The sequence below is a fragment of the Sus scrofa genome, chromosome 15 (assembly GCF_054392235.1).
Source record: "Sus scrofa isolate SSC_HxYL_T2T_F1_AM1 chromosome 15, Sscrofa_HxYL_maternal_Yorkshire_Landrace_v2.0, whole genome shotgun sequence".
Lineage (NCBI taxonomy): Eukaryota > Metazoa > Chordata > Mammalia > Artiodactyla > Suidae > Sus > Sus scrofa.
The window spans coordinates 80962002-80989081 of record NC_139397.1 but is presented as its reverse complement, the minus strand read 5'-3'; the positions used below and the strand labels follow the sequence as shown (position 1 = coordinate 80989081).

At 41.6% G+C, this 27080-nt stretch overlaps 2 protein-coding genes across 2 annotated transcripts in view; one reads left to right on the top strand and one right to left on the bottom strand.

Moving 5' to 3' along the window:
- The first annotated feature begins 6338 nt into the window (after positions 1–6338).
- Positions 6339–27080, top strand: part of CD302 (CD302 molecule) — a 30959-nt gene continuing 10217 nt past the window's right edge. Inside the window, 2 exon segments of the mRNA NM_001110425.1 lie at positions 6339–6429; positions 23115–23225. Of these exon segments, the coding sequence (NP_001103895.1) occupies positions 6339–6429; positions 23115–23225 (202 nt within the window).
- DAPL1 (death associated protein like 1) overlaps positions 9763–27080 on the bottom strand; it is a 933549-nt gene continuing 916231 nt past the window's right edge. The window contains exon 5 of the transcript XR_014828737.1: positions 9763–9865. The gene's annotated coding sequence lies outside the window, so the exon portion shown is untranslated. The remainder of the gene's footprint in view (positions 9866–27080) is intronic.

The following is a 27080-nucleotide window of genomic DNA, read 5'->3' as shown; positions in this document are numbered from 1 at the left end:
TAGGTTAACCACCAGCAGAATTTGAGACTTTTTTTCTATTCTCCCAAACAGTTCTTCTTCTTATATTCTCTATGAATCGGTATGAAGACAGCATACCCCTTGTTTCATAAGCTAGAAACTCAGAAGTCATCCTTAAATCTTCTCTCTCATCTCTCTAATCCAACAATTCTGTCAGTTTTATCCCCCACTTCTCTCAGAGTGGTTATTTCCATTGCCAGCTGTCTTAATTCAGACCTTTATCTTTTTTTTTCTCCCTGGATTATCTACACAAGGCTCTTCTTCACTGGTCTTCCTTATCAGCCTTTCCTCTTCATCCCATTTTTTTCCCATTCTGGGCCTAGGAGAACTGAAATTCACAGTGGAAGACTCCCCCTCTGTTTTGGTCTAAAATTGTCTGGATCTGACTGTCTCAGGCCTAAAAGGAGCTCAGCCAGGGACCTTATGTGGCTTGATGTCAGTCCTGAGAAGTCCTGAGTTTTGGTTTCCCAGCAAACACTCTTTTAATACAAAGTAGGGTTGAGTCAATATTGCTCCAATTTCTAAACAACAAAGGGGCAAAGTCAGATAAAACAGGAATCTAGGGATTAGGAAAACATTAGTGATCTTATCCAATGGAAATGCAGCAGAGTGAAGGAGCCAAAATCTAGATGAGAGTGAGCAGAAAAGTGAAAGGGAAATTAGGGAAAACAGAACATGAAATTTTGAGAAATATGCAGAGATAGGCCATAGCTAGAGAGAGAAGGAGGATTGATAAGATTTTTTTCTAAAGGAGAGGGGAAGGATTCACAGGTTTAGAAGCTGAGAGAAGAGAAGACAAAACAAATTGAAAACTAAAAACTGTGGAGAGAAGTTTATGATGCAAGGGAGAGAGGGGGAAACACTAATGGAAGAAGATCTTGGAAAAGATGGGATGAGAGGGCTGGTCCTAAATCCACAGAAAAAAAGAACTAGGTTTGGATGGAATAGGAGGAAGTATGACTTCCTCTCTGAGGACAAAAAAATGAAGACCTATATGGAAGAGAAAAGAAGAGCAGAGAAGTATTTTGAAGTTGTCTGTGTACACTCTACAGCCTCCATTTTCCTAGTGAGTAGAAGGTGAGGTCTTCTGCCAAGAAACACAGGTATCAAATGGGGTTTCAGCTAGAAGAGAATAAAGAACTGAAATAGTCTATGCAGGAAATGAGAGAGAAGAATGACTAAGACAAAATAAAAGAAGAGGTATACAGGGCCCAAATGAAATTAAAATCTATCTGGAGTTCCCGTCATGGCGCAGTGGTTAACGAATCCGACTAGGAACCATGAGGTTGCGGGTTCCGTCCCTGCCCTTGCTCAGTGGGTTAACGATCCGGCGTTGCCATGAGCTGTGGTGTAGGTTGCAGACGCGGCTCGGATCCCGCGTTGCTGTGGCTCTGGCGTAGGCCGGCGGCTATAGCTCCAATTGGACCCCTAACCTGGGAACCTCCATATGCCGAGGGAGCAGCCCAAGAAATAGCAAAAAGACAAAAAAAAAAAAAAAAAAAAAAAACAACAACAACAACCTATCTATTAGTAATGACAAGCATCAGGAGAATTAATAGATTTCCTCTACCTGCCCTTAGTTACTTAAGTTGAGAGAAGGGAAACTATGAAAAAGAAAGAAGAGACCCCATCCTCAAAAATTTAGAAATAGAACTACCATATGACCTAGCATTTCCACTTCTGGGTGTATATCTAAAGGAAATGGAAACAGGATCTCAATGGATAGTGATACCCCCATGTTCACTGCAGCATTATTCACAATAGCCAAGGTATGGAAACAAGTATCCATCAATGGATAAATGGATAAAGAGTATATATATGTATGTATTTTTATATATATTTATATTATAAATATACATATATATATACACACACACACAATGGAATATGGTTTATCCATGAGAAAGAAAGAAATTCTACTGTTTGCAACAACATGGATAGACCTTGAAAGCATCATGCTGAGCGAAGTAAGTCAGAGAAGGACAAGTACTATATGATCTCACTTATACGTAGAATCTGAAAGAGCCAAACTCTTTCCCATTGTGGCTCAGTGCTAACAAACCCAACTAGTATCCATGAGGTTCAATCACTGGCCCTACTTGGTGGGTCAAGGATCTGGCCTTGCTGTGGCTATGGCGTAGGCTGACAGCTACAGCTCTGATTCAACCCCTAGCCTGGGAACTTCCATATGCTGCTGGTGAATATGGGAAAATATGCTAGTGCACCCTAAAAAGCAAAAAACTCATGAAGACAGAAGAATGGTGCTTACTAAGGGTAGGAGGATGGGGGGGAAGGGAAATGTGGTTTAAGGGTACAAACTTCCAGTTATAAGATGAATAAGTTCTGGGGATCAAATATACAGCATGGTGATTATAGTTAACAATACTGTGTACTATACTTAAAAGTTGCTAAGAGAGTAGATCTTAAATGTAGGTGTAGGTCGTAGATGTGGCTCAGATCTGGTGTTGCTGTGGCTCTGGCATAGGCTGGCAGCTACAGCTCCAATTGGACCCCTAGCCCGAGAACCTCCATGTGCCACAGGTGCAGCCCTAGAAAAGACGAAAAGACAAAAAAAAGAGAGAGAGAGAGAGAGAAAAGGAAAACTAAAAAGTATCATGTGAGATTGGAAAGTAGGACATCAGAGTGAGAGATTTTAATGAAATAGCATATTATTTCCACACAGAGGTGGGAAGTAGTCTGTTTTGTCATATTAGCATAAAAAATGAGGAAGTGTGCCCCAGGGTTAACAGTGGGGAAAATATATCTATCTTCCCTTAGTTCAAATGACTTAAAAATAAGAAGCTGCCAAAATGGGTTATTTGCCTAAATTAGATTGATTCATTAACGTACAGCTTCTATTGTAAATCCAACCTTTTTTTTGAAAATTAGTTTAACACAAAGTAATTCATATTGATACCATATACTTTGGTGCCTAAGGTGGGGGTGGAGAAAATTTTTCAAATAAGTGACTGCACAGAGCATTCACTGTGTGCCCATCGGCAAGTCATATCCCTTCTTCGAGTCTCAATTTTCTTTTAATAAATGAATATATTATAGTCCCTACCTCCTCTGACTTTATGACTCTCCTGCTAGACCCCTTTGGTCAGATAGATTTCTATGGACTCACTCCATTTCCGATTGGACTATCAGAAAAGTTTTGAAAGGGTTAGACTTGATATTTGTTTTTAGAATAGACTTTATTATTTTAGCAGTCTTAGGCTAAAAAATTGAGCAAAAAGTACAGAGTTTCCATATACCTCCTTACCTCTCCCCACCTTTCCCTTATTAGCATCTTTGTGTTAGTGTGGTATATTTAGTAAAATTGATGATCCAGTATTGACATATTATTGTTATTATTAAAGTCCATAGTTTACATTTGAATTCATCTCTTTTGTTTTTATTTTTTTGGCTGCACCCATGGCATATGGAAGTTCCCAGGCCAGGTATTAAACCCACTCCACAGCAATAACAATGCCTAATCCTTAGCCCACTGAGCCACCAGGGAACTCCAGGATTCATCTTTATATCATATATTCTCTGGGTTTTGATAAATGTATGATATGTAACTACCATTACAAATTCACACAAAACGGTTTCTTTTTTTTTTTTTTTTTTGTCCTTTATGTCTTTTTAGGGCCGCACCTGTGGCATATGGAGGTTCCCAGGCTAGGTGTTGAATCAGAGATGTAGCTGCAGGCCACAGCCACAGTCACACCAGATCCAACCCATGTCTGTGACTTACACCACTGCTCACAGCAATGCCGGATCCTTAACCCACTGAGCGAGGCCAGGGATCGAACCCGAAACCTCATTGTTCCTAGTCGGATTCATTTCCACTTCACCATGACAGGAACTCCCAGTACAGTTTCAACGTGCTACAAGTTCTTTGTGCTCCACTTATCATGCCTCCCTCCTCATCTCCCCCAACTGTTGGCAACCACTGATATTTTTTACTGTCACCATAGTTTTGCCTTTTGCAAAATATAAAGTTGAAATCATAGGGCATGTAGCCTTTTCAGATTGGCTTCTTTCACTTAGTAATGTTATTTAAGGTTCCTCCAGGTCTTTCCATGGCTTGATAGCTCATTTCTTTTTTTTTTTTTTTTTTTGTCTTTTGTCTTTTGTTGTTGTTGTTGTTGTTGTTGCTATTTCTTGGGCCGCTCCCGCGGCATATGGAGGTTCCCAGGCTAGAGGTTGAATCGGAGCCGTAGCCACCAGCCTACGCCAGAGCCACAGCAACGCGGGATCCGAGCCACGTCTGCAACCTACACCACAGCTCACGGCAATGCCGGATCGTTAACCCACTGAGCAAGGGCAGGGACGGAACCCGCAACCTCATGGTTCCTAGTCGGATTCGTTAACCACTGCGCCACGACGGGAACTCCTCATTTCTTTTTAGTGCTGAATAATATTCCATTATCTGGATACACCATGATTTATTTATCCATTCACCTACTGAAGGACATCTGGGTTGCTTCCGGGTTTTGGCAATTATAGATAAAGCTACTAAATAAATAAATACATACATATATATATATGCAAAATTTTGTGTGTATGTAAAGTTTCAACTTGCTTGGATAAATAAATACTGAGGAGCATGATCACTCAATCATATGGTAAGAGTATATTTAGTTTTGTGAGAAGCTGCCAAATTGTTTTCCAAAGTGGCTGTACCATTTTGCATTCTCACCAGAAGTGAATGAGAGTTTCTTTTGCTATACATCTTCATCAGCATTTGGTATTGTCAGTGTTTTGGATTTTAAAAGCCATTTTAGGGAATTCCTGTCCTGGCACAGCAGAAACAAATCTGACTAGGAACCATGAGGTTGCAGGTTTGATCCCTGGCCTTGCTCAGTGGGTTAAGGATCTGGCATTGCTGTGAGCAGTGGTGTAAGTCACAGACATGGGTCGGATCTGGCAGTGCGATGTGTAGGCTGAAGACGCGGCTCCATTCTGGAATGGCTGTGGTGATCCGGCATGGGTGTGGCGTGGCTGGCAGCTGCAGCTCCAATTAGACCCCTAGCCTGGGAACCTCCATATCCTGTGGGTGTGGCCCTAAGAAGCAAAAAAAAAAAAAAATCCATTTTAATAATGTGTAATGGTATTTCATTTTTGTTTTAATCTGCAGTTTCCTGGTGACATATGTTGAGTGTGTTTTCGTATGCTTTTTGCCATCTGTATATCTTCTTTGGCAAGGTGTCTCTTCAGAGCTTTTGTACATTTTAAATTGAGTCATTTGTATTGTTGAGTTTAGACGCAGTTTTAAAGCACTCTTTTGCTAATGACATGAAGCTATTCAGGGCTTAAATAAGAAGCCTGCTTGGCCCTGGTTGTCTGGTTCCAGAGGCCCTCCCCAATCAAGTTATACTTACATAGTTTATATATATAATAACAAGTATAGTTTTCTTTTCCTTAACAACAGAAATTTTTTATGTCACAGTTCTGGAGGCTAGAAATTCAAGATTAAGTATCCATCAGAGTTGGTTCCTTCCCAGGGCTGTGCAACCACAGTTTAAAGACCTTTAATCCAGGAGCTGGTAACAAAGCTAGTGACAAATCATCTGAGGGACACAGTCCATTGAAAGAGGGCTTTTGAAAATGTTTCTGGTCATTGGGTCCAAAGGACAAACACCACTTTAACAAGTAATCAACATGAACATCTCCAGTGATGAGAGAAACAGCACGGCCCTCCTGCGCCAGGCATATGACTTCTGCGGTATTCTTGCCAAAAAATAAAAAAATAAAAAATAACAAAACAAAAACATAAACATAACCTGAATGCTTGTCCTCCAATCTCCCTCAAGAGGAAAATAGTAGATAAACTGAAACTGAAGGACATTCTGCACAACGACTGGCTGGAACTCTCCAAACCTATGTCCAGGTGGCAAAAGACAAGCAATGATACGGAACTGTCCCGCATTCAAGAAATTGAGGGTACCCGTGACATCTCAACGCAGATGAATTTTAGAACAGTAAAAGAACAACTGGGCAATTGGCGAAATGTGATAAAGGCTGCAGATGAGTTCATGTTATCGCACCAGGGTTAATACACTGGCTTTGACCATTGTACTGAAGTCACATAGGACGTTACTACTTGGAAAGCTGGTTGAAAGGTTATGGAAACTCCTTGTACTATTTTGGCAACATTTTTGACAGGCTGACATTTCAGTTAAGAGCAAAAGTTTTGAAAATCACGGAGAGCTGTGCGCGGGCCCAGAAGGCAGCGCGGGCGGGTTCTCGGGTCGGCGGGGGCGCAGGTGGGAGGGGTCGGGCTGCGGCTCCGCACTTCCGAGCAGCGCGCCGGGCCCGCACCCGCCGTCATGGCCCGGGCCGCGCCACCCGCGCTCCTGTTGCCGCTGTTGGGCCTCGCCGCCGCCACCGCCGCCGCCGCCGCCGCCGCCGCCGCCGTGGGTAAGCTGCCCCCTTGGTGCGCCACCTCCTCGGCCTGAGAGCTGGGACGCAGACTGACCGCTTTCGCCTCGCTCCCCGCTCGGCCCCACCTCTCCGCCCCCACAACCCCCTGAACCGGGGGAGACCCTACACCCTGTCGATGGCGGAGGGCTGCATCCCCACGGGCATCCCACGCTTTCCCCCACGCCCACCCCGTGCGCCCCGGGGTCAGATCAGCACCCCCTCCTTTGCGTCGCCTGGGTTCCGACGAGGGCGCCCGCCAGGGAGGGGGCCGCCGGGGACCTGAGAGCGAACCCCCTGTCCAGTCGTGTGCACATCCTCAGTGCAGACCCCACTCGCAGGGAGAGGTCCCCAAACGGGGGCTAATTGACAGGAGGGCAGAGGGGCTTAGAGTCCCGGGACGAACATAGCTTCAGGGCCATTGGAGCAGAAAGGAGAAGTGGCCAAGTTAGCTGTGGAGATTTCCACAGCTTTTGTGCGGTGGGGGTGGGGGTGCGAGGAAGCTGGCCCTTCTTTGCTCTCCGTGTTGTTTGTCCAGTCGGTTGGTGCTCAAGCTGTTGAAACAGGAAAACAGTTCAGCCAAATAACCCCCTGGATGGAATTGGGACGTGAACAGGAGAGACTTGGATTCCACTGAAGTCGTGTGCTTTTAAAATCTTTTTAAGTCTAGCCTGCTCTTGTACTAGTGACATCTGAAAAATTACTCGTAGTCATTTCCAAAATGAATCCTGAGGAAAACAGACAATTCTGTTGAATATGGTTTGTGTTTGTTTTTCTTTTTGCAAGTTTCCCATGCAACCATGTCGAAAATGTTGAGAGGGAAAACTGGGGAAAGAACTTCCATCCAAAACCACTGTTAATTGACCAGCTCTGGGAATTAAAGAACAAAATAAACAAGAACTAAGTGAATACTTGCATGGGTTTGAATAAAGTGATTATGCAAGAGTTTGGCTTTTTTTTTCTCCTGAATTTCACTGTCATTTTATAAATTCCTGCTAGAAGCCTGCTGACCGACAGAAATATGTTAAAGGATCTCAGTGTTGGAGGCAGCAGTAGAGTAAGCAGCTCAGAACTTGCTTGCAAACTCAAAGCTCCTTTCCTGAAACCATTTGTCCACCAGCATTTATGACTATTTATGCCTGTGGAGGCACAGAAACAAGATTTTCACACCGTTTAGACTGAGCACGTTAGTTTGGTCCAAGACAAGGCTGGACGAGACTTTGTGCGAAGCCCTCCTCGTACGTGCCCTCGTTCAGTTTTCCAGTAACATCTAAACGCACATTTAAGCCGCTCCATGGGTTGCCCGTGCCTTCATCCATCAGGTTAAGTTAAAAAATACTTCGTTTTTAAAAAATCCATTTCTAGATTTTGATATCTCTCTTCTTTAGAGAAACCGTTTTGATCAGCAATCGAGGACAAACTGTTTAATCAGTAGAAATTGATAAGCCAGATGAGGAATTCAGGCCAGACTTTATTGGCACTCCTGCAGCATGAGAGAGCGGGAGCGAAAACAAGTAACAGGTGCCCTTGCTTGCTTCCTAAGTGAGGGCAAGCTGGTCCTTAAATGGGGTGAGTGTAGGGGGCTGGGCAGACTGTGGGTCTGGCCACAGGGGTGGCTTAGGTGGTCCACCTACCCCATTGGTAGTGCTGAGTGCATGGATCCTGAGCAGTCCCCTCAGAAGTGACAGTTGGGTTTTGGCCTTTTGGTATGTTGTTGCTCATAATTTGCCCCAGCTGCACAGGGGTGCAGTTATTTTTAGTCCCTCAGTTTCTTTGTATTCTACTGCACAGAGAACATGTTAGTCCAGGTGCAAGCACTGCAGCAAAGGGTCCCAGGACCTAGCCTATCTCAAAACTCTTTGGAAAGTTTTGTTCTTTTTCCTTTTGTAAGTCCATTATGGTTAAATAGACTTTTCAAGAGCTGAATAAGTCCATGTTGAATAAATTAATGCTATTAATCAGCTTATCTCAGGAGGTTTTAAGAAATTAGAAAAAACATGAGCTTTGGAGTTAGGTACAGACTGTGTGGCCTTGATTGAATTACCCAAGTCTTTGCACTTGAGTCAGATGGAGATAATGTTGCTGAACTATTGGCTTCCTCTATACACCAATGCCAAGTAGAAACTATGAGAGTTGGAGGAAACAGGAAAAGTAGCTCTAATTGCCAGGCAAAGAGGAGAACACAGAAGGCCCCTCTTGCAGTGGGTAGTGAGGAGTCTTATAGTCTTCGAGGAGCAGGGCGTGACGTTTTGGTGACTGGTTGCTGGTGAGGTGATTGGGAGTCAGCATCATCAACCTTCTGGTTGCAACAGGTCTGGGGTCTATGTGCTTGTGGGCAGCAGTACAGTTAACTTCTTCCACCCGGAGGGGACTTGAGCAACTCCAAGGACATGGCTCAGAATATTATCTATAGACCTTGGGAGAACTAAAGGTCCTTGACTTTGTTGAATGGCTGAGCTATTGTTATTCTGTCTTGCTTGACTCTTGTCCTTTCTCTCTGTATTTTCTCACTTCTCTCATTAAACTGATTCCTTGACTAAAGTTTTTCTATAGGCAAAAGGCAGGTGGAGGACATGAGTGGGGATCCACCATGGGAAGGCCTCACAGGGTCCTGCAGGGTTACAGTAATACCTTTAGGGCTAGGATGAGCATTCGGTAGAACTCCATGTTTGGCACCTGTTGCAGGTGTAATAAATCTTGGTTTCCTACCCTTTGTTCTCTTCCAACGGAATAAGGGGTAATTATTGCAGTTAGAAAGGATCATGAGTGCTGCTTTATGTGTGTTGGATGTTTATGATTACTGAGCACCTTTGAAACTGCACGTCTTCTTGGATGGGATTTGAACCCAGCCAAAACTCAGGTTGGGACTTGAGCCCATGGTCCCTGACTTAGGAGGGGACTCAAGCCCACTGTCTTTAACTGAAACCACTCATCTGGTGTCAGGGTTTACTAAAGCTCAGATTCTCTTGTCTCAGTGCAGAGAGAATTCAGCAAAGAGGGGCAGAGTGGCAAAGAGTGAGTTTATCATCATAGGATGCTCTTGAGAGATACAAGCTGGCAGAAGAGAAGGTGCTGCCCTGAGGGCTGAGAGAACTTTATAAACTAAAGAAAATTAAGGAGGGAATTCCTGCTTTGATGTAGTGATTTAAGAATCCAACTGCAGTGGCTCGGATTCCTGCAGAGGCATGAGTTTGATCCCTGGCCTGGAGCAGTGGGTTAAAGGATTTGGCATTGTGGCAGCTGCAGCATAGATCACAGATGTGGCTCAGATTGCATCCCTGACCCAGGAACCTCCCTATACTGTGGGTGCGGCCCTAAAATAAAAAATTAAAATTAAAAAAATGGAGTTCCCATTGTGGCTCAGTGGTTAATGAACCTGACTAGCATCCATGAGGACGTGGGTTCAGTCCCTGGCCTTGATCTGTGAGTTAAGGATCTAGCATTGCCATGAGCTGTGGTATAGGTCACAGAGGAGGCTCGCATCCCACATTGCTGTGGCAGTGGCATAGGCCGGCAGCTGCAGGTCCAATTGGTCCCCTAGCCTGGGAACCTCCATATGCTGTGGCTGGGGCCCTAAAAAGACCAAAAAAAAAAAAAAAAAAAGAAGAAGAAGAAGAAGAGTAGAGAGGGGGAAAAGACCAACTTCTTTCTCCTTCTTGGGCAGAGTCAAGACTGACATACTTAGATCCTCTTTGACCACACTGGGTTGTTTTTGTTTTTTGTCTTTCCTAGAGCTGCACTCTCAGCATATGGAGGTTCCCAGGCTAGGGGTCTAATCGGAGCTACAGCTGCCGGCCTACACCACAGCCACAGCAACACAGGATCTGGGCCGAGTCTGCAACCTATACCACAGTTCACGGCAATGCCAGATCCTTAACCCACTGAGTGGGGGCCAGGGATCAAACTGGAAACCTCATTGTTCCTAGTCGGAGTCGTTTCCGCTGCACCATGTCGGGAACTCGTGGATTCTATTCTTGAGTGGTCATTAGCTTACAGGAGTCTCCCAAACTCCCTTAAAATTCCCTTTTTGTCTTTAATCCCCTGGTGGGATTTCTAAACTAATTAATTATGCTACTCTAGACCTATCACATTCCCATGCATATTGATAACATAGGACTGGGAAACTATGTCTGTTTTCATCATAATGCTTCACAAGTGTATCCACACAAGATGAGGACTCATAGTTGGCTTAGAACTGAGTCAAGAAAACACTTATCAAGGTTATCACAGAATTTTTCCAATGGCAAGATCTTAACAGAAAATCTCCTGTGGTGTTGCATAAAGTACAGGTATGATATTGAAATGGAAATTATTGTTTTCTGTTCTTTTGGAGTTTATTAGTGTAAATTGGTCTTATGTTGGTCTTGGCTATTATCTTGAAAAATCACAATGAACAAAACAGTCTTTAAATTCCTGAGGAAGGATCCATGGCATCCCTTTTAAAAAGTCCTTCTGTAGTGGTGCTTTTTGTACATAGTAGATGATTGGAATATGTTTCTTGGGTCGGTGACTTCACATAGGCAGCATGAAATAAATGAATATAAGCATGTTAGAGAAGACCCTCATTCTCTGGTCACTGCATGCCTCAGAACCTAGGGGACTGGTTTTGTTTATTTATTTTTGTCTTTTTAGGGCCACACCCATGGCATATGGATGTTCCCAGGCTAGGGGTCGAACCAGAGCTACAACTGCCGGCCTACACCACAGCCACAGCAATGCCAGATTAGAGCCGCATCTGTGACCTACACCACAGCTCACAGCAACGCTGGATCCTTAACCTACTGAGTGAGGCCAAGGATCGAACCAGTAACCTCATGGATGTTAGTCGGGTTCGATAACTGCTGAGCCACAACGGGAATTCCAGGTGACTGGTTTTGTCATAGTCTACAAGCCCCTGCCTTCTTCCCAACCTTCTTGCCATTCACTCTGTTTACCCACACTGACCTCTGGGGCCCTCAACCACCTTCCACCCAGACAATCCCCTCTTCCCTAGTCCGTGGCCTGCTGTCCCCTCCCACATCTTTCAGGTCTCTGTTCATATGTCATCTCCTCAGGCCTTCCCTGAACACCCCACCCTCTTTGTCACATCCTAAAAGAAGAGCTTTATTTTCCTCAGAGCACTGAATTCCCTTAGAATGCATCTTGTTTATTCAAAGTCTTCTTTTGTCTTTATTTTTTTTTTTTTTAGGGCCGCACCCATGGCATATAGAGCTTCCCAGGCAAGGGGTGGAACTGGAGCTGTAGCTGCCAGCCTACACCACAGCCACAGCAACACCAGATCTGAGCTGAGTCTGTGACCTACACCACAGCTCATGGCTACGCTGGATCTTTAACCCCCTGAGCAAGGCCAGGGATTGAACCTGCTCATGGATGCTAGTCAGATTCGTTACCACTGAGCCACAATGGGAACTTCTAATCACAGTCTTCTTGCTTGTCACTCCCGTTATCCAGGAAGCTCCATAACAGCAAAAACTTTACTGTCCTGTGGATTTTTGTTTTGTTTGGCAAGGTGTCTCTGTAGTTCATTCTAATTTATAATAAAAGGACAAAAAATTTAGAGGAATTATTTTAAAACTAGGGGGGATAATGGGATTACAATTTCTTTCCAATTACTTTTATTTCTGCCCTGAACTCATCTCATAATTGAATTCAAAGCATTAAATCACCTTAATCTATTGATGGGACTTTTTCTGACTCCTGTGGATGGCACAGTAATATTTCAGGGGAAATTATCTCAGATATATCTTCATAAAATTTGAAATGTTAATAAGTGTTTCTTTTCCTTCCAATGAAAAGGTGAAATTCTAATTAAGGTTTTATTTCAGGACTCTTTGTTGAGAAGCTTTTTAAAAAATGTGCTTATGCATTGAAAATTAGTTTGGCAATAAGGTTATCGTCCACAATTTTTTATGATACATATCAAGTATTTCAGATTACTTTAGATGCTGAGGGCACATCTTGAGATGGCATCGATAAGGAAATGGATGAGTGACACCCAGTGAGAAAGGTGGAGAGTAACACTGGCACCCCCTTTCTATGAAGAAATATCAGGACAGCTCTTCCGAGAAGGGAGAAGATGGGGGTGGACATCTTGGCTTGGAAGCTAGGTTGGGAAGGGTGGCCTGGAGAAGGAACGGAGTGTTGGAGAGGCTGAATTGCCTTACGATTCAGGAGATCTTGCCGCCCAGGCCCTCTGTTTTTGTCAGAGGCCTGGAACACCACGTCCCCCTCCCTACAAAACAAATAGTGCCTCTTTCTTCCTCTGCCTCTGCCGAAGTTGCCCTTGTGGAAGTTAAAGTGACTGACTCATATCTTAATGGGAGAGGGGCAAAGATCATATTATTAACAAGGAAAAAAAAAATACAGTCTTGCCTTTCTTTTGTTAACATTCAGAATAAGTATGTCCCAAGGATTACTTCCTCTTATGCTGTGCCTGATTCTTTAAAAAACAATAAATTACAAGGGAACAGAGTTCTGTTAGGACTGACTGGTAATGCAAAATATTCCTGTGGATATGCCATTTTATTCTTTGATCACATAATGATTTTAGGCAGAAGATTTATTTGGATAGTTTTGGAGTTCAAGCTTTTAAAATTTTCATTAGGCTCCTAAATTTCTGTGCATATTAAGTCAATGGAATTATAAAATTATGCAAGCCTTGAGTCACTTAGGTGCCTTATTAACAACAACCTCTCGAAGTTCCCCTCATGGCGCAGTGATTAACGAATCCAACTAGGAACTATGAGGTTGCGGGTTCAATCCCTGGCCTTGCTCAGTGGGTTAAGGATCCAGCGTTGCTGTGAGCTGTGGTGTAGGTCCCAGACGTGACTTGGATCCTGCATTGCTGTGGCTCTGGCGTAGGCTGGTGGCTACAGCTCCGATGAGACCCCTAGCCTGGGAACCTCCATATGCCACGAGAGTGGCCCAAGAAATGGCAAAAAGACAAAATAAATATATATATAAATAAAACCTCTCAGGACAACTGTGCAAAAGCCAGAGAAACAGGAAAAAGCACTTCGGAGAGAGCATAGTGGGCAGATTTTTTTTTTTTTAATCAAAGTATAGTTATTGAAATGTATTTTCTAGAAAATATTACAGATGCTGCAATGGAAGTCTTATGGTAGTATTTGGGGGAGGCAGGTTTTTCATGGTAATAGGATTATGGCAAAGATACTGAGCTCTGGAAAAGATTTAGTTTAGCTCTTCTGCTCATGAAGTGCATGAACCTCAGTAACTTCCCTCACAGTAGGTATCAGAACACTCTTCTCAATGTAGAAAAATAGATCTCTTGAGTAGTGGTCACTTAAAGCTTGTTTCTGGGGAACACACCCTGACTGGAGGCATGAAAAGACGGGTTCAGGGCTAAATGAACTGGAGTTACTGATAATGCTGAAAGGAGTCTAAGAGAAGGCAATTGAAAGTTTTGAGGATGTGAAGTTAATTTCTTTTCTGCTTTTCTGCCTATAACTTTTTGTTTTTATTTTGGCCTTGTTACGTATTGCTTATTTAATTATTTAACAATGGCCTTTGAGTTGCTACAATTACCATCATCATCCTACTCGGTGGTTCTTGCCTCCTGGTGTCCATACTCTTGCGTGGCTCACCACACACTGAGTAGGGCTGACCTGTATAACCGAGAGGTTATTGTGAAAGTAACTGGGCGTGACTCCCAAAGCTGGATTGTAAAGACATTGTACTTGTACCTTGTTCTCATTTGAATTTCTTGCTCTGAGGGAAGCCACCTGCCATGTCATAAGGTCCCTCATGTCACCCTGTGAATTCCACATGATGAAGAACTGAGACCTCCCACCCCCAGCCAACACTGACTCACTTGGAGGCTGATCCTCCAGCCCCCGTTCACTTTTCAGAGAGGTGCGGCCCTGGCCAACATCTTGATTGAAACTTTATGAGATGCCAAGCCAGAATCACCAGCTAAGCAACTGCTTCTGAATTCCCAATCCAGAGAAATCATGTGCGATAATAAAGGTTTTTGTTTTTTTAAGCTGCTGTGTTATATAGCAAGAGGTTGCTAATATACTATCTAAATAAAACACTGTCTAACATATAATTATACCTGTTTATCTTGCCTTTATCTATGTGCCTCTACTAGAACATAAACTTCAGGATGGCAGGATTTTTTTTTTTTCTTTTTGTTCATTGTGGAACCCTGAGCACCTAGAACAATTTGATCACCACAATCCCCTGAAATAAGTACTGTTATCATCTCCATTTTACAAATGGAGAAACGGGAGCACAGTTAAGTAACATACCCAAAGTCATGTCATCAGACCCTAACAGTTTAATCAGAACCCTGCACTGTCCCACCTCTCTGCATGCTGTGGTGGTTATTATTGGGGGTACAAGGTAGATTAAGACATGATCTCTGGAGTTCCTGCCATGGCTCAGCTGGTTAAGAATCTGACTAGGGACAAAAAAATAAAGAATCTGACTAGTATCCATGAGGATGTGGGTTTGATGCCTGGCCTCACCCAGTGGGATAAGGATCCCGTGTTGCCATGAGCTGTGGTGTAGGTTACAGACACGGCTCAGATCCCACGTTCTGTGGCTGTGGTGTAGGCTGGAAGCTCTGATTTGATCCCTAACCTGGGAACTTCCACATGCCGCAGATGTGGCCCTAAAAAGGTGGGGGGAAGACATGGTCTCTGTTGTCACACAGTTAACAGTCCAGTTGGCAAAATGGAATACGTATCAGATAAACTACCATGCAGAACAGAATGTCATCAGTGCACATGAATGTGTGTTGGTCATCAATGGGTAACACAGCCCCTTTCTAAGAAGAATGGCGACCTGTGGTTCTTATGCTTAGGTCTGTGGTTTGTGCTATGTTATACTCACCATCCACGCCACAACTAATCAAAATAAAGATAATTTCCTAAGTCAAAGGCTGACAACTATACTAGGGAGCAAGCCAAGGGGGAACCTGGTATAAGGACTCTGAGAGGCCTGTGTGAGTGCGGAGGTAGAATCCTCAGCACTCTTATGACCCCATGTATCCTTACCAAAAACTCCTGTCAAGTGGGGTAACCTGAGCAAGTCTTTAGTCTTTATAAGCAGAAAAGATTCCTCATATGTTGTAAAGGACAAAGTCCTATAGAAGTTGAGGGGGATCAGAGGTTACAGGAAGGTGAGGATTGGACGCACGTGCTGCTGCTGAAAGAAGAATATACTTTAATAATCAATAGATGGTTTAGAGATCAGAGTTCATTATAATTACAAAGCCTAAGCACTCCAAGTGTACAGAAAAATAATTGGGAGGACACTTCTCCTGGGGTCCCTTGCCCTGTGGTTCTCTTCTCTGGGTGCCCCTTCCCAATAAAGTCTTCTGCTTTGTTAGCAGGAAAAAAAAATTGTAAATTTCACTTTGCTTGGTGTTGATTATTTTTTTGCGTACTGAATGGATGTGCTTTATTCCATTTGCAGTATTTCAAAATTTTTTTTATATTGAGTTGTTATTACCACAAAATCCTATGTGTAGTTTTGACTAGAAATAATACAAGAGGGCATTTCTCAATCCATAGCTCAAGAACCTGCAGTGATTTATAAGCTGTTTCAGGTGTCATTAAATGTGGTCATGGAGTCTGTTTCCATTTCCTTTTTTTTTTTTTTTTTCTTCTTTTTAAATTCCATATGGCTAAAGAAAAAGCAGCAAAAGGAACCAGAAGAAAATAAGGGCGGAAAAAAAAATTCAGAGTATCTGCCGTTATGACTTTCAATTTGAGTTTCATCCTGGAAATGACTGCTTTTTTTTTCCCCATCATGTCTGAATACATGACACATTGTCTGGCAGGAGGAATGTGGGGAGGGAGAGACCTGCCTCATTCACCCATTCAACCAATGTTTGACACCTTATTAGGTGTCTGTGATTGTGCTCCTTATGGTGTGCCCTCTGGTTGGGATTTCTTGTTCCTTGTCCACATGCTAAACTCATTTATCCTTTGAATTGAAGCTTAAATGGCCTCCTTTTGGACATGTTTCCTCACCCTACAAGTTATTTACTCTTTTTACTAGAGTCTTGCAGCATTTAACCTCTCATGCCTTTGTAATATGTATATGTGTCTGACGCTTCCCATCAGACCGAGCACTTGAAGTGTAGGACCCATTCCTCTTAAATCCCTTCATCCGTACCCCTTCACACTAACCGTAGTATCTGACACGTGGGAGTTGCTCAGCAAATGATCGTTGGATAGGTAATGGTAGCAGCATTTACGATAACTTGTTCATAAGTGTGAAAGAGGGAATTCTGCTTGTGGCTATGATGAAGTGGGATACTGAGGCTCCCACTAAGAACAACTAGATAAAACTCCATAAGAATGGTATGCTAATTTGCAGGCATGCCTTGAGCCCAATATCCTGTTTGTTGCTTTTCCTCCGAGGAGAGTTGCCTAGATTTTAAGCTGCTGAAAACAGAACAGAGTTTTTGGTATTCTCATGTCATAAAGGAGACAAAAAATTGAGTTTAAACTTGCCGAAGAGGAGGGGCTCTAGCTAATATCCAGTCTTTCAGTTGGAATCCATGGATATTGAGCCTCACAGTGGCTGTAATTCCCCTGAAGGAGGCTTCAACTATTAATTGTATGAAGGTGATCTTTAGGACCCCAGCTGCCTACCAGAATCTTTTCTAGAGTAGAATGACATCAGCTGGAGCCTCCGAAATGTTTCTTACACAGTGTCTGGTATTTGACAATTAAAAAAAAAAAAACTACCAGGCATAACAAGAAATGGGGCGGGGAATAAATAAAAATAGACCAAAAGGTGACCCAGAGATTAGAATTTTAAGAAATGAACTTTAAAACAATTGTAATAAGTTCAAGAATATTAATAAGATTGAGAATTTTACCAGACACAGAAACTATAAAAATACAAACAATTCTATAACTGAAAACTCACTGAAAAATTATGCACTCAATAGCTAGTTTAAACAGCAGATTTGTTAAAACTAGAGAGTAGATTAGTAAACCAGAAAGAACAAGATTATAATAGGGAGAACTGAAAGTATTAAAAATATGGAGAAGAGCAAAGTGAACATATTGGACATGGTGAGAAATCTATTGGGCTTATCAGACACAACTTAGAATAGATTTACAAGGAGATCCTGCTGAATAGCATTGAGAACTATGTCTAGATACTCATGTTGCAACAGAAGAAAGGGTGGGGGAAAAATGTAATTGTAATGTATACATGTAAGGATCACCTGACCCCCTTGCTGTACAGTGGGAAAATTAAAAAAAAAAAAAAAGAATCAATCAACAAAATGAGAAGATAACCCCTTGGATGGAAAAAATTATAGTAAAAAAAAAAAAAAAGAAATCTAACATATATGTAATTCGAGTCCCAGGAAGGGAGAAGAAAGAAAATGGAGAAGAAGCATTATTTGAAGTGATGATGGCTAAGAACTTTCCAAAGTGACCCGTGGAAATAAGCCACAGATTCAATAGTTACAGTGCATCATTAGTAGGATTTAAAAAAAAAAAAAAATACTAGGCATATCGGTGTCGAACTACTAAAAACCAAGACAATCTTGAAAGCAGCCACCAAAGAGCAACGACAGCTGATTTCTCAATAAGAATGATGGAAGCCAAAACAGTAAAATTATGTCTCCAAAGAAAGATAAGCTGCCATTCTGGAATATTGTATTTGCAAAAATATCCTTCAAACAGGAAGGGTGTATAAAGACATTTATAGAAAACTAAGAATCAGGGGAGTTTGTAGTAGACCTGTGCTTAAACATCAAAGGGGTTCATTCAGGCAAACAAAATTATTCCAGTCAGCAATAGAAATGTAAGAAGGAATAAAGAACAACGGAGAAGGTAAATATGTGTTTAAAATTAAACAAACAGGAGTTCCCGTCATGGCGCAACAGTAACGAATCTAACTAGGAACTATGAGGCTGTGGGTTTAATCCCTGGCCTTGCTCAGTGGGTTAAGGATCGGGCATTGCTGTGAGCTATGGTGTAGGTCGCAGATGAGGCTCGCATCCCACATTGCTGTGGCAGTGGCATAGGCCGGCAGCTGCAGGTCCAATTGGACCCCTAGCTCAGGAACCTCTGTATGCTGCAGGTGTGGCCCTAAAAGGACAAAAGACAAAAAAATAAAAAAATAAAAATAAATAAAATTAAACATTGTGCAAAATAGTAATACAACAATAACACAAAGTAAGGGAAGTTGAAACATTGTAATATCCTAGCCTTGTCTAGGAAACAGTAAAAATACTAATTTATCTTAGGTACAAATAAATAGTTTCAATGTTGTAATTTTCAGGGTACTCACTCTAGAAATAAAGTTAAATATGTAATTAATAAGCTAAAAAAAATGGGATACCAATATTTACTAATCCAAAAAGAAGACAAAAAGGGAAAAAACATTCAAACAAGTATAATAGAAAACAAATATTAAGATGGTAGATACAAGCTACATCAATAACTACATTAAATACTAATGGAAATATTCCAAAGACAGATTATTAAACTGATTTTAAAAAACGAAGCTACTTGCAGAGATCCTGCTGTGACACAGCAGCTTAAGGATCCAGTGTTGTCACTGCAGTGGCTCAGGTTGCTGCTGTGGCATGGGTTCGGTTTGATCCCTGGCCCAGGAACTTACACATGCCATGGGCATGGCCAAAAAACAAACAAAACCTGCTTGCTTATAAGGGTTATAACCATTTTGGAAAAGTGTTTGGAAGTATCTGCCAAAGCTAGACACATCTACGCTCTATGACCCAGCAATCCACTTCTAGAAACATACCCACTAGAAAGCATGCATATGTGCACCAGAACGTGCAAGGGATATTTATAGCAGCATTGCTTGTAATGACCACAAACCAGAAGCTACCAAACATTCATCAACAGAAGAATGAATAAATTCATGCAATACTATATAACAATGAGAAAGAAGAACCTATAGCTGCGTACTGCAACATAAGTGAATCTCATAAAAGTAATGTTTATTAAAAGAAGTCAGACGTAAGAGTACATACTGTATGCATTCATTACTATAGAGTCCAAAACAGGCAAACAAATCTATGGTGTTAGCTGTTAGGAGGGATTACTTCTGGGAGTGGACCAAAAAGTTTTGATTAGTGATCTGTTTCTGATTATTATATAGGCATGTTCATTCTATGCAAATTCACCCAGCATATATATGATTTGCACATTGTATGTTGTATTTCAATACAAAGTTTACTTTTTAAAAAGTGTCCCAGTAGACTGGTACCAGGACACTCCATGGATAATAAAATCCATGGATGCTCAAACACCTTATTGAAAATGGTGTGATCCAGTCAGTCCTCCATATCTTTGTGTTTCACATCTGCAGGTACTGAGAGCCAACTGTTACAGTGAAGGTACTAGAACTGGCAGGAAGATCAATTATATTCCAGGATATAAGAAATGTTGCATGCTTCTAGCAGGAAAAGGTGAATACACTGCAAAGGGAGTGTTTGCAGATGCTGAAGGGATGATAAATTAAGGTATTTAAGGATGAAGAAGAAATAGGATTCATTCATTCATTTAGCAGAATATTTTAAGTCCCTGTTATGGTCCAAGAGCTGCTTGAGGGGTTGGGAATTCAGAAATAAAGCTCAGCTCCTATTTTCAGAGAGGTTACTGTGTCTGGGGAAGGGCACCAACATTGATAAGAATTGATAAAAGCTACAGTATTTTGAGTACCTTCTTTGTACTAGGCACTCTGCTGGGCAGTTGTGTTGCTTCTTGATGTTCATAACAATCCAAAGAGGTTATTATCCTTTTTTTTTTTTCCCGAGGAAACATGGGTAATAAGTTGTTCAAAGTCTCACCACCAAGATAAAAATAAAAGTTGGGACTTCAAAGCCATGTTCCCTCTGGCCAGTGAAATCAAGCTCTTATATGGCCATGGATGGAGGCTAAGAGAAAGAACTGTGGGAAGAAATGGCAAGTGGGAGTTAAATCCCTGTGGTGCTGTCTTAGAGAAAGTGGTGTGGATAGATGGCCTGCCTCTCAAAGGAAGAGCAGAGAGTAATGTTTGCTGCTCTGGAAGTGGATCTGGAGGAATTAAACTCTTTTCCTCTGGGGAAGGCCCAGACTTTCAAAGAAGGCAGCGGAGGTGTCCAGTGAAACTAAGATGGCTGAGTACCATTTCTCAGGAGCAGGATCTAAGGGTCTGCTCCACAAACAGATTTTCGACCAGGCACCTTGTTTTCAGGCCCTCCCTGAGCCCTCTCCCTCCAAAGTGCTGGCCCTTCCAATTCCTGGACCGTTCTAGACTTCCTTGCGTTTTTAAACCTTGGAATCATACTGCAGATGTAATTTTATAGTGAAATTTTTTAAAATTACCATTTTATTGTGAGCATTTCCCCCAAAGCAAAGTGCTTATTGCTAAAATAACCCTATACAACTGCCTTTAAAGCCACCATAATGGGAAATGTCTAGATTCCTACCAGAGTTTCAAGCCAAGGTAGTCACATGTGTAAGACAAGTACTTATAAACAGCAGGGGCCGGGGGTGGAGGGGGGGGGCAACCCTGTATGTAAAATAAATCTTATCTTGGCACACCTATCCTCATGCTAGTATATCTTGGGTGGTTTAAAGACTAAACACAGCAGTATGAGGCCAGGGAAAAACACACATGGAGATAATTTTAAGTAGCCTATTGTATTAATTAGGTTATTGATTCAGCTGCTCTAAGGATGACCTGAATGAACAATGACTTAACGAGGTAGAAGTTTTATTTTCTCTCCCATTATAATCAGAGTGTGTCTACAGCTCCGTTTAGACCCCTAGCCTGGGAACCTCCATATGTCGTAGGAGCGACCCTAGAAAAAGGCAAAAAGACAAAAAAAAAAAAAAAAAAGAAAAAATACAATCGGAGTGTGGTCTGTTGGCCTCACTTAGGATCCTTTCATCTTGTTGCTCTGTTATACTTAAGCCGTTTCCATTGTTTATAGGATTAAAGATGGCCAACTACATTTTAGCCCATGGGGAAGAGGAAACATGGTCCAGGGATTTCAAGACACATTTTTGCATGTTTCACTTCTGCTTACACCTCATTCTCCAGAAGTTACCAGAAGACTGAGACAGTCTACCACGGTGGCTTGTACTCTCTGCTGTACAAGAAGCTGAGGTCAAGTGCTAGAGACAACTAATGGTCTCTGCCATGTTCTGAGCTTCGTAAAACTGAGGTTGTTGAACTTAGACTAACATAGCAGTCTGTTAAATTCTGATCTTTATAGTAACCCATTCTGTTTATATTAAAATTGTAAATCACACAGACACTTAAAAAAATAAAACTGGGGGAGTTCCCGTCATGGCTCAGCAGAAACGAATCCGATTGGGAACCATGAGGTTTCGGGTTTGATCCCTGGCCTTGCTTAGTGGGTTAAGGATCTGGCATAGCCATGAGCTGTGGTGTGTTGCAGATGTGGCTCGGATCTGGCATTGCTGTGGCTGTGGTGTAGGCTGATGGCTACAGCTCCAATTAGGCCCCTAACCTGGGAACTTCCATATGCCGTGAGTGCGGCCCTAAAAAGCAAAAATATAAAAAATAAAAATAAATAAAACTAAGTAAAATCTTAGGGATTTCCCTTATACAGACCTAAGAGAATATGGAAAATTAATGCCTGATATTCTCTTATTCTCTGAATTCAGTAACATCTTTGGATCCTTTCTCCATCTGGCCAGTGAAATCAAGCTCTTACAGGTCTACTTTTGCTTCTAATGCTAACTAATGAAATTCCAGAGCTGAGGCTGAAAATGTACACATACACCTTCATAATGTACAGCAGCAAAAGATAGAGATGGAGCTGACTCTCTACCGTACAGCAACAGAGGAAGCGAGACGGTTCCATTTCATAAAACTAGTTCAAAGAATCTGCTTTGGTGAGGTGTTAACATTCACTAGAACACCAGTCTGGTTTTTTTGTGCAATAGGAAAACTTCTCTGAGTATTCATAATCCAGAAAGTTTTCTCCTCTGTTCTTGAAAGTATATTTTGAATAAAAGGATCTTGCAAGACTCTTAAGACTTCTTTTTTTCTCTCTTACTTAAGACTTCTGAAATGGAATTGTTATTATATACTGAAAAGATAACCTTGAAATTTCCTGCTGTGGCTCAGCAGGTTGAGAACCCAGCTAGTATCCATGAAGATGCGGGTTTGATCCCTGGCCTTGCTTAGTGGGTTGAGCTGTGGTGTAGGTCGTTGATGCAGCCCAGACCGGCGTTGCTGTGGCTCTGGCATAGGCCAGCAGCTATCGCTCTGATTCGACCCCTAGCTTGGGACTTCCATTTGCTGCAGGTGTGGCCCTAAAGAAAAAAAGATAACCTTGAAAGAAACTTGTAATTCTGATTGGTTGTCTTCTTGATCGTTTATTGCCTTGGTTATTACCATATGTAATATGCTATAATTTATGTCTAAATTCGTAAACAACCCAAAGACTTATAACTGTGTTCTGTCAAATCAGAAGAGAAGTAATGGCCCATTTCTCTTTTCCCATGTGTACAGTGGAGAAGAATTAATTCCTGTCACACCAGTCAGTTTCTCATTTTAACAAAGACCAAGAGCCTTTTGGCTAAATTAATAAGGCAAATTGCCATTCTTTTTTCCTGCGAAAATTTAGTCTCTAATATCTTTATGAATTCATGAAATTCTTATTCTCAAGTTATTTAACAGGTTCCTCTTTTTCCACACAGGCTGCCCTTCATCCACGTGGGTGCAGTTCCAGGACAGTTGTTACATTTTTCTTCAAGAAGCCATCAAAGTAGAAAGCATAGAGGATGTAAGAAATCAGTGTACTGACCATGGTAAGGAGCTTTTTCTTTCTTTCTTTTTCCCCCACAGGTCAGTAGAGAGTGTTCACTAATGTCTTTTTAAAAAATGGATTTGTCAAGAGTTCCCACTGTGATGCAGTGGGTTAAGAAACCGACTGTAGCGGCTCAGGTGGCTGGAAGCCTGGTTTCGATCCCCAGCTCAGTGCAGTGGGTTAAAGGCATTGCCACAGTGCAGCATAAGTCATAGCTGTCGCTAGGATTCAGTCCCTGGCTTGGGAATTTCTATTTGCTGTGGATGCAGCCCAAATTAAAAAAAGAAGTAAAAATAAAAAAGGATTTGTCACATCTTATTTTTACTTTGGTCCATATAGTAAATGGGTAGTCACAGGCAGTGGGATTGGGGTAAAGCCTATTGGACAGTTGAAAGACAGTTGTTGGAGAGCACTGTCCAAAGCACAGTGAGAGAACCATAGCAACAGCAGTGTCTATGTAATGTGAGGGCTCCGTGTCAGGCACTGTTTGTAAGCACACAAGATACTTTAACTGGCTTTAATTATTGTAGCAAACCTATCAGGTAGTTTATTATTAGCCTCCTTTTATCAAGAGAATAATAAAATTAGCTCAGTTATTTCTGCAAGGCCACAGAGCCAGGATTCAAACCAGGATGTGATTTTAGGACCAGTGTTCTTAATCACTGTGTTATTCCACCCTGAAAGTACTGTTTCAGGCATGCGTGTGGGCAAAAGTCAGATTACATGGAACTATGACGTGAGACTGTGGTAAAGAAGTATACCATTAAAGAAAAATGAGAACAAGGCTACATTTGCTACCTGATGTGCTCAGTAGTCTCTGGGAAATATATTTATAACTTCACATTGTGAAATATGTTAAATAAAAATGCCTTTTTTTTTTTTTTTTTTTTGCTTTTTAGGGCTGCACCTCTGGCATATGGAGGTTCCTAGGCTAGGGGTTGAATCAGAGCTGTAGCCGCGGGCCTACGCCACAGCCACAGTCACGCCAGACCTATACCACAGCTCACGGCAACGCTGGATCCCTAACCCACTGTGCAAGGCCAGGGATCAAACCCATATCCTCATGGATACTAGTTGGATTTGTTTCCACTGCACCACGACGGGAACTCCAAAAATGTCATTTTTAAAAAGGTGTGTTTGGGTGCTCTTTATATATTTATTTGGCTGTTTGGCCCAAAGTCCATTCTTGTTGTTAAGCTTCTAAAGCTTAACAACAAGAATGGACTTTGGACCAAACTAAAATATGGTATGAGCTCAAACTAAAATATGGTATCAGCTAGCATTTTTTTCACCTGAGATATCTATGACAGTGAGATGGGAGTCTTTGATTATTTTAAGGAGCTTTTTATTATTGTGTAAGATCAAAAATTCTCTTATTTTCATTAAATTTTGTCTTAAGCATATAACACTAGCATTTAATCCTTTACCTAAAAAACATAATTTCTGAAAACCCACCAATATAACATTTTGGAAGAATATCAAATTGCATTAAGATGATTTAATTAAAATCATATTCTCTTGCTATAGAAGGAATAAATGTAGCATAGGAGTTTTAAATCCTGTGAAGTGCCACGTCATGCTTAATACATACTTATTGGTCATTTTCCTTACTTGCTAAATGGTGTTGAACATTGGCTCTTTGAAAACAAGACATTTCCAAGATGCCGATACAGTTTCATGCCAAGAAAATTGACTAACAGGAATTTTGCCGATCTTACAAGATTTTTTCAAATGTTGTTTCCCCCACAGGTATTTTAAAAAAACCCACTTATATCAGGTATACTTAGACATAAACACTGATTTCAGTAAACAAAATTATATTGGGGTCTCAGCCAAGAAAAGACATGTTCCTTACTCAACTAGCTTGTAATAACAAGGTCAGATTTGACTGTCCAGCTTAAAACAATTAAGCAACTGCATAGTATATAAAGGCATAATTAATACTTGTTGACTGATCTCCTCTACAGCTAAACTGTAGTTAATTGTATTTGCTGTTTTTCTTTAGCAAATGAAGCCAAACAAAATTGAAAGCACCCAGCAACTTAGACACCTGTTTTTTTTTTTTTTTTTTTAAGCTTATTTAGGGCCGCACCTGTGGCATATGGAAGTTCCCAGGCTAGGGTCAAATCGGAGCTTTAGCTGTTGGTCCACAGCCACAGCAATGCAGGATCTGAGCCGCATCTGCAGCCTATACCATAGCTCATGGCAATGCCAAATCCTTAACCCACTGAGCGAGGTCAGGAATGGAACCCGAGTCCTCATGGATACTAGTTGAATTTATGGCTGCTGAGCCCCATGATGGGAACTCCCTAGAGGCCTGATTTTTTATTATTTATTTTGAAGTCCATTGACTCTTATTTATTCAAGTTGGCTAGCCATTTAGGAATTTAAATTATATACAGATTTGCTTATAAAGTTTGTCTTGTGTCTAAAGACAAATATGCCTTTTCCCCCAGTTCAAAGTTTATAAATTCTGTTTGTTTTAGTGATTTGATTTTTAAAAATTTCTCACACATTTCTGATAACCTCACCACTTATTTGATAATTGTTTTTTGTTTTTTTGTTTTTGCTTTTTAGGGCTGCACCATGGCATATGGAAGTTCCCAGGCTAGGAGTCGAATTGGAGCTGTAGCTGCTGGCCTACGCCGTAGCCACAGCAGCGTGGGATCTGAGCTGCATCTGCAACGTACACCACAGCTCACAGCAATGCCAGATCCTTAACCCACTGATCGAGGCCAGGGATTGAACCCGAATCTTCATGGATCCTAGTCGGGTTCGTTAACCACTGACCCACGAAGGGAACTCCCTATTTGATAATTCTTTACATTTGGAAATACCTATTTCATTGATGAGTCAGAAAATTAGCTAAAATTTGTTCATAACACTGTTACTTTTTTGGCCAGGATGGTGTTTTGGTTTAGAGCACTAGGTGGACATGAATTCAGTGTTTGCTGTGTATAATGAAGGAAAACCATAAAGAATACTAGGATGTTTACATCTGGATTAATAAATTCTTTGCAGCTATACAAAATCCTATCTGAAACCTCTAGTTAGGGGTATAGGAAAATAAGTGACGTTACTTTTTTTTGTTGTTGTTGTTGTTGTTGCTATTTCTTGGGCCGCACCCGCGGCATATGGAGGTTCCCAGGCCAGGGGTCGAATCGGAGCTGTAGCCACCGGCCTCCGCCAGAGCCACAGCAACGCGGGATCCGAGCCGCGTCTGCAACCTACACCACAGCTCACGGCAATGCCGGATCCTTAACCCACTGAGCAAGGGCAGGGATCGAACCCGCAACCTCATGGTTCCTAGTCGGATTCGTTAACCACTGCGCCACAACGGGAACTCCGTGACGTTACTTTTTGAGGGCTTAAAGCTATATTTAGAAATATTCCCAGTGCTTTGTGCTAATTTACTTGATGTTACTTGTCCTTATTTGGGGATACTGTTATTATTCATTTAGGAAAATAGTTGTGAGAGGCTAAAATTTTTATTTTGCAACATTTACCTTTGATTTAGATATTATCATTATAATAGGACAAATAAATATTGTCAATCTTTCCTTCTTGTGATCTATGTATGAGTTATGTCACTAGTCATGAAAAGTATTAAAGACTCAAATTATATCTCAGCGGGTAGCATCACTGGTAATGCAGTGTAAAGAAAAATTGCTTGAGTACATGTATTCTTCAGGGACTTATGCTGTCATTTGTTAAAGAAAATAAAAGTGTGTCTTATTTGCCTGACATAGTAATTTAGTTTATACAGTATTTACTTAAATTGCAATGTTAAAAATCAGTGAAGTTCCATTAGCTGCCATAAGGCCAGAGAAAAGAATGAAAACCTTATCTCTGAACA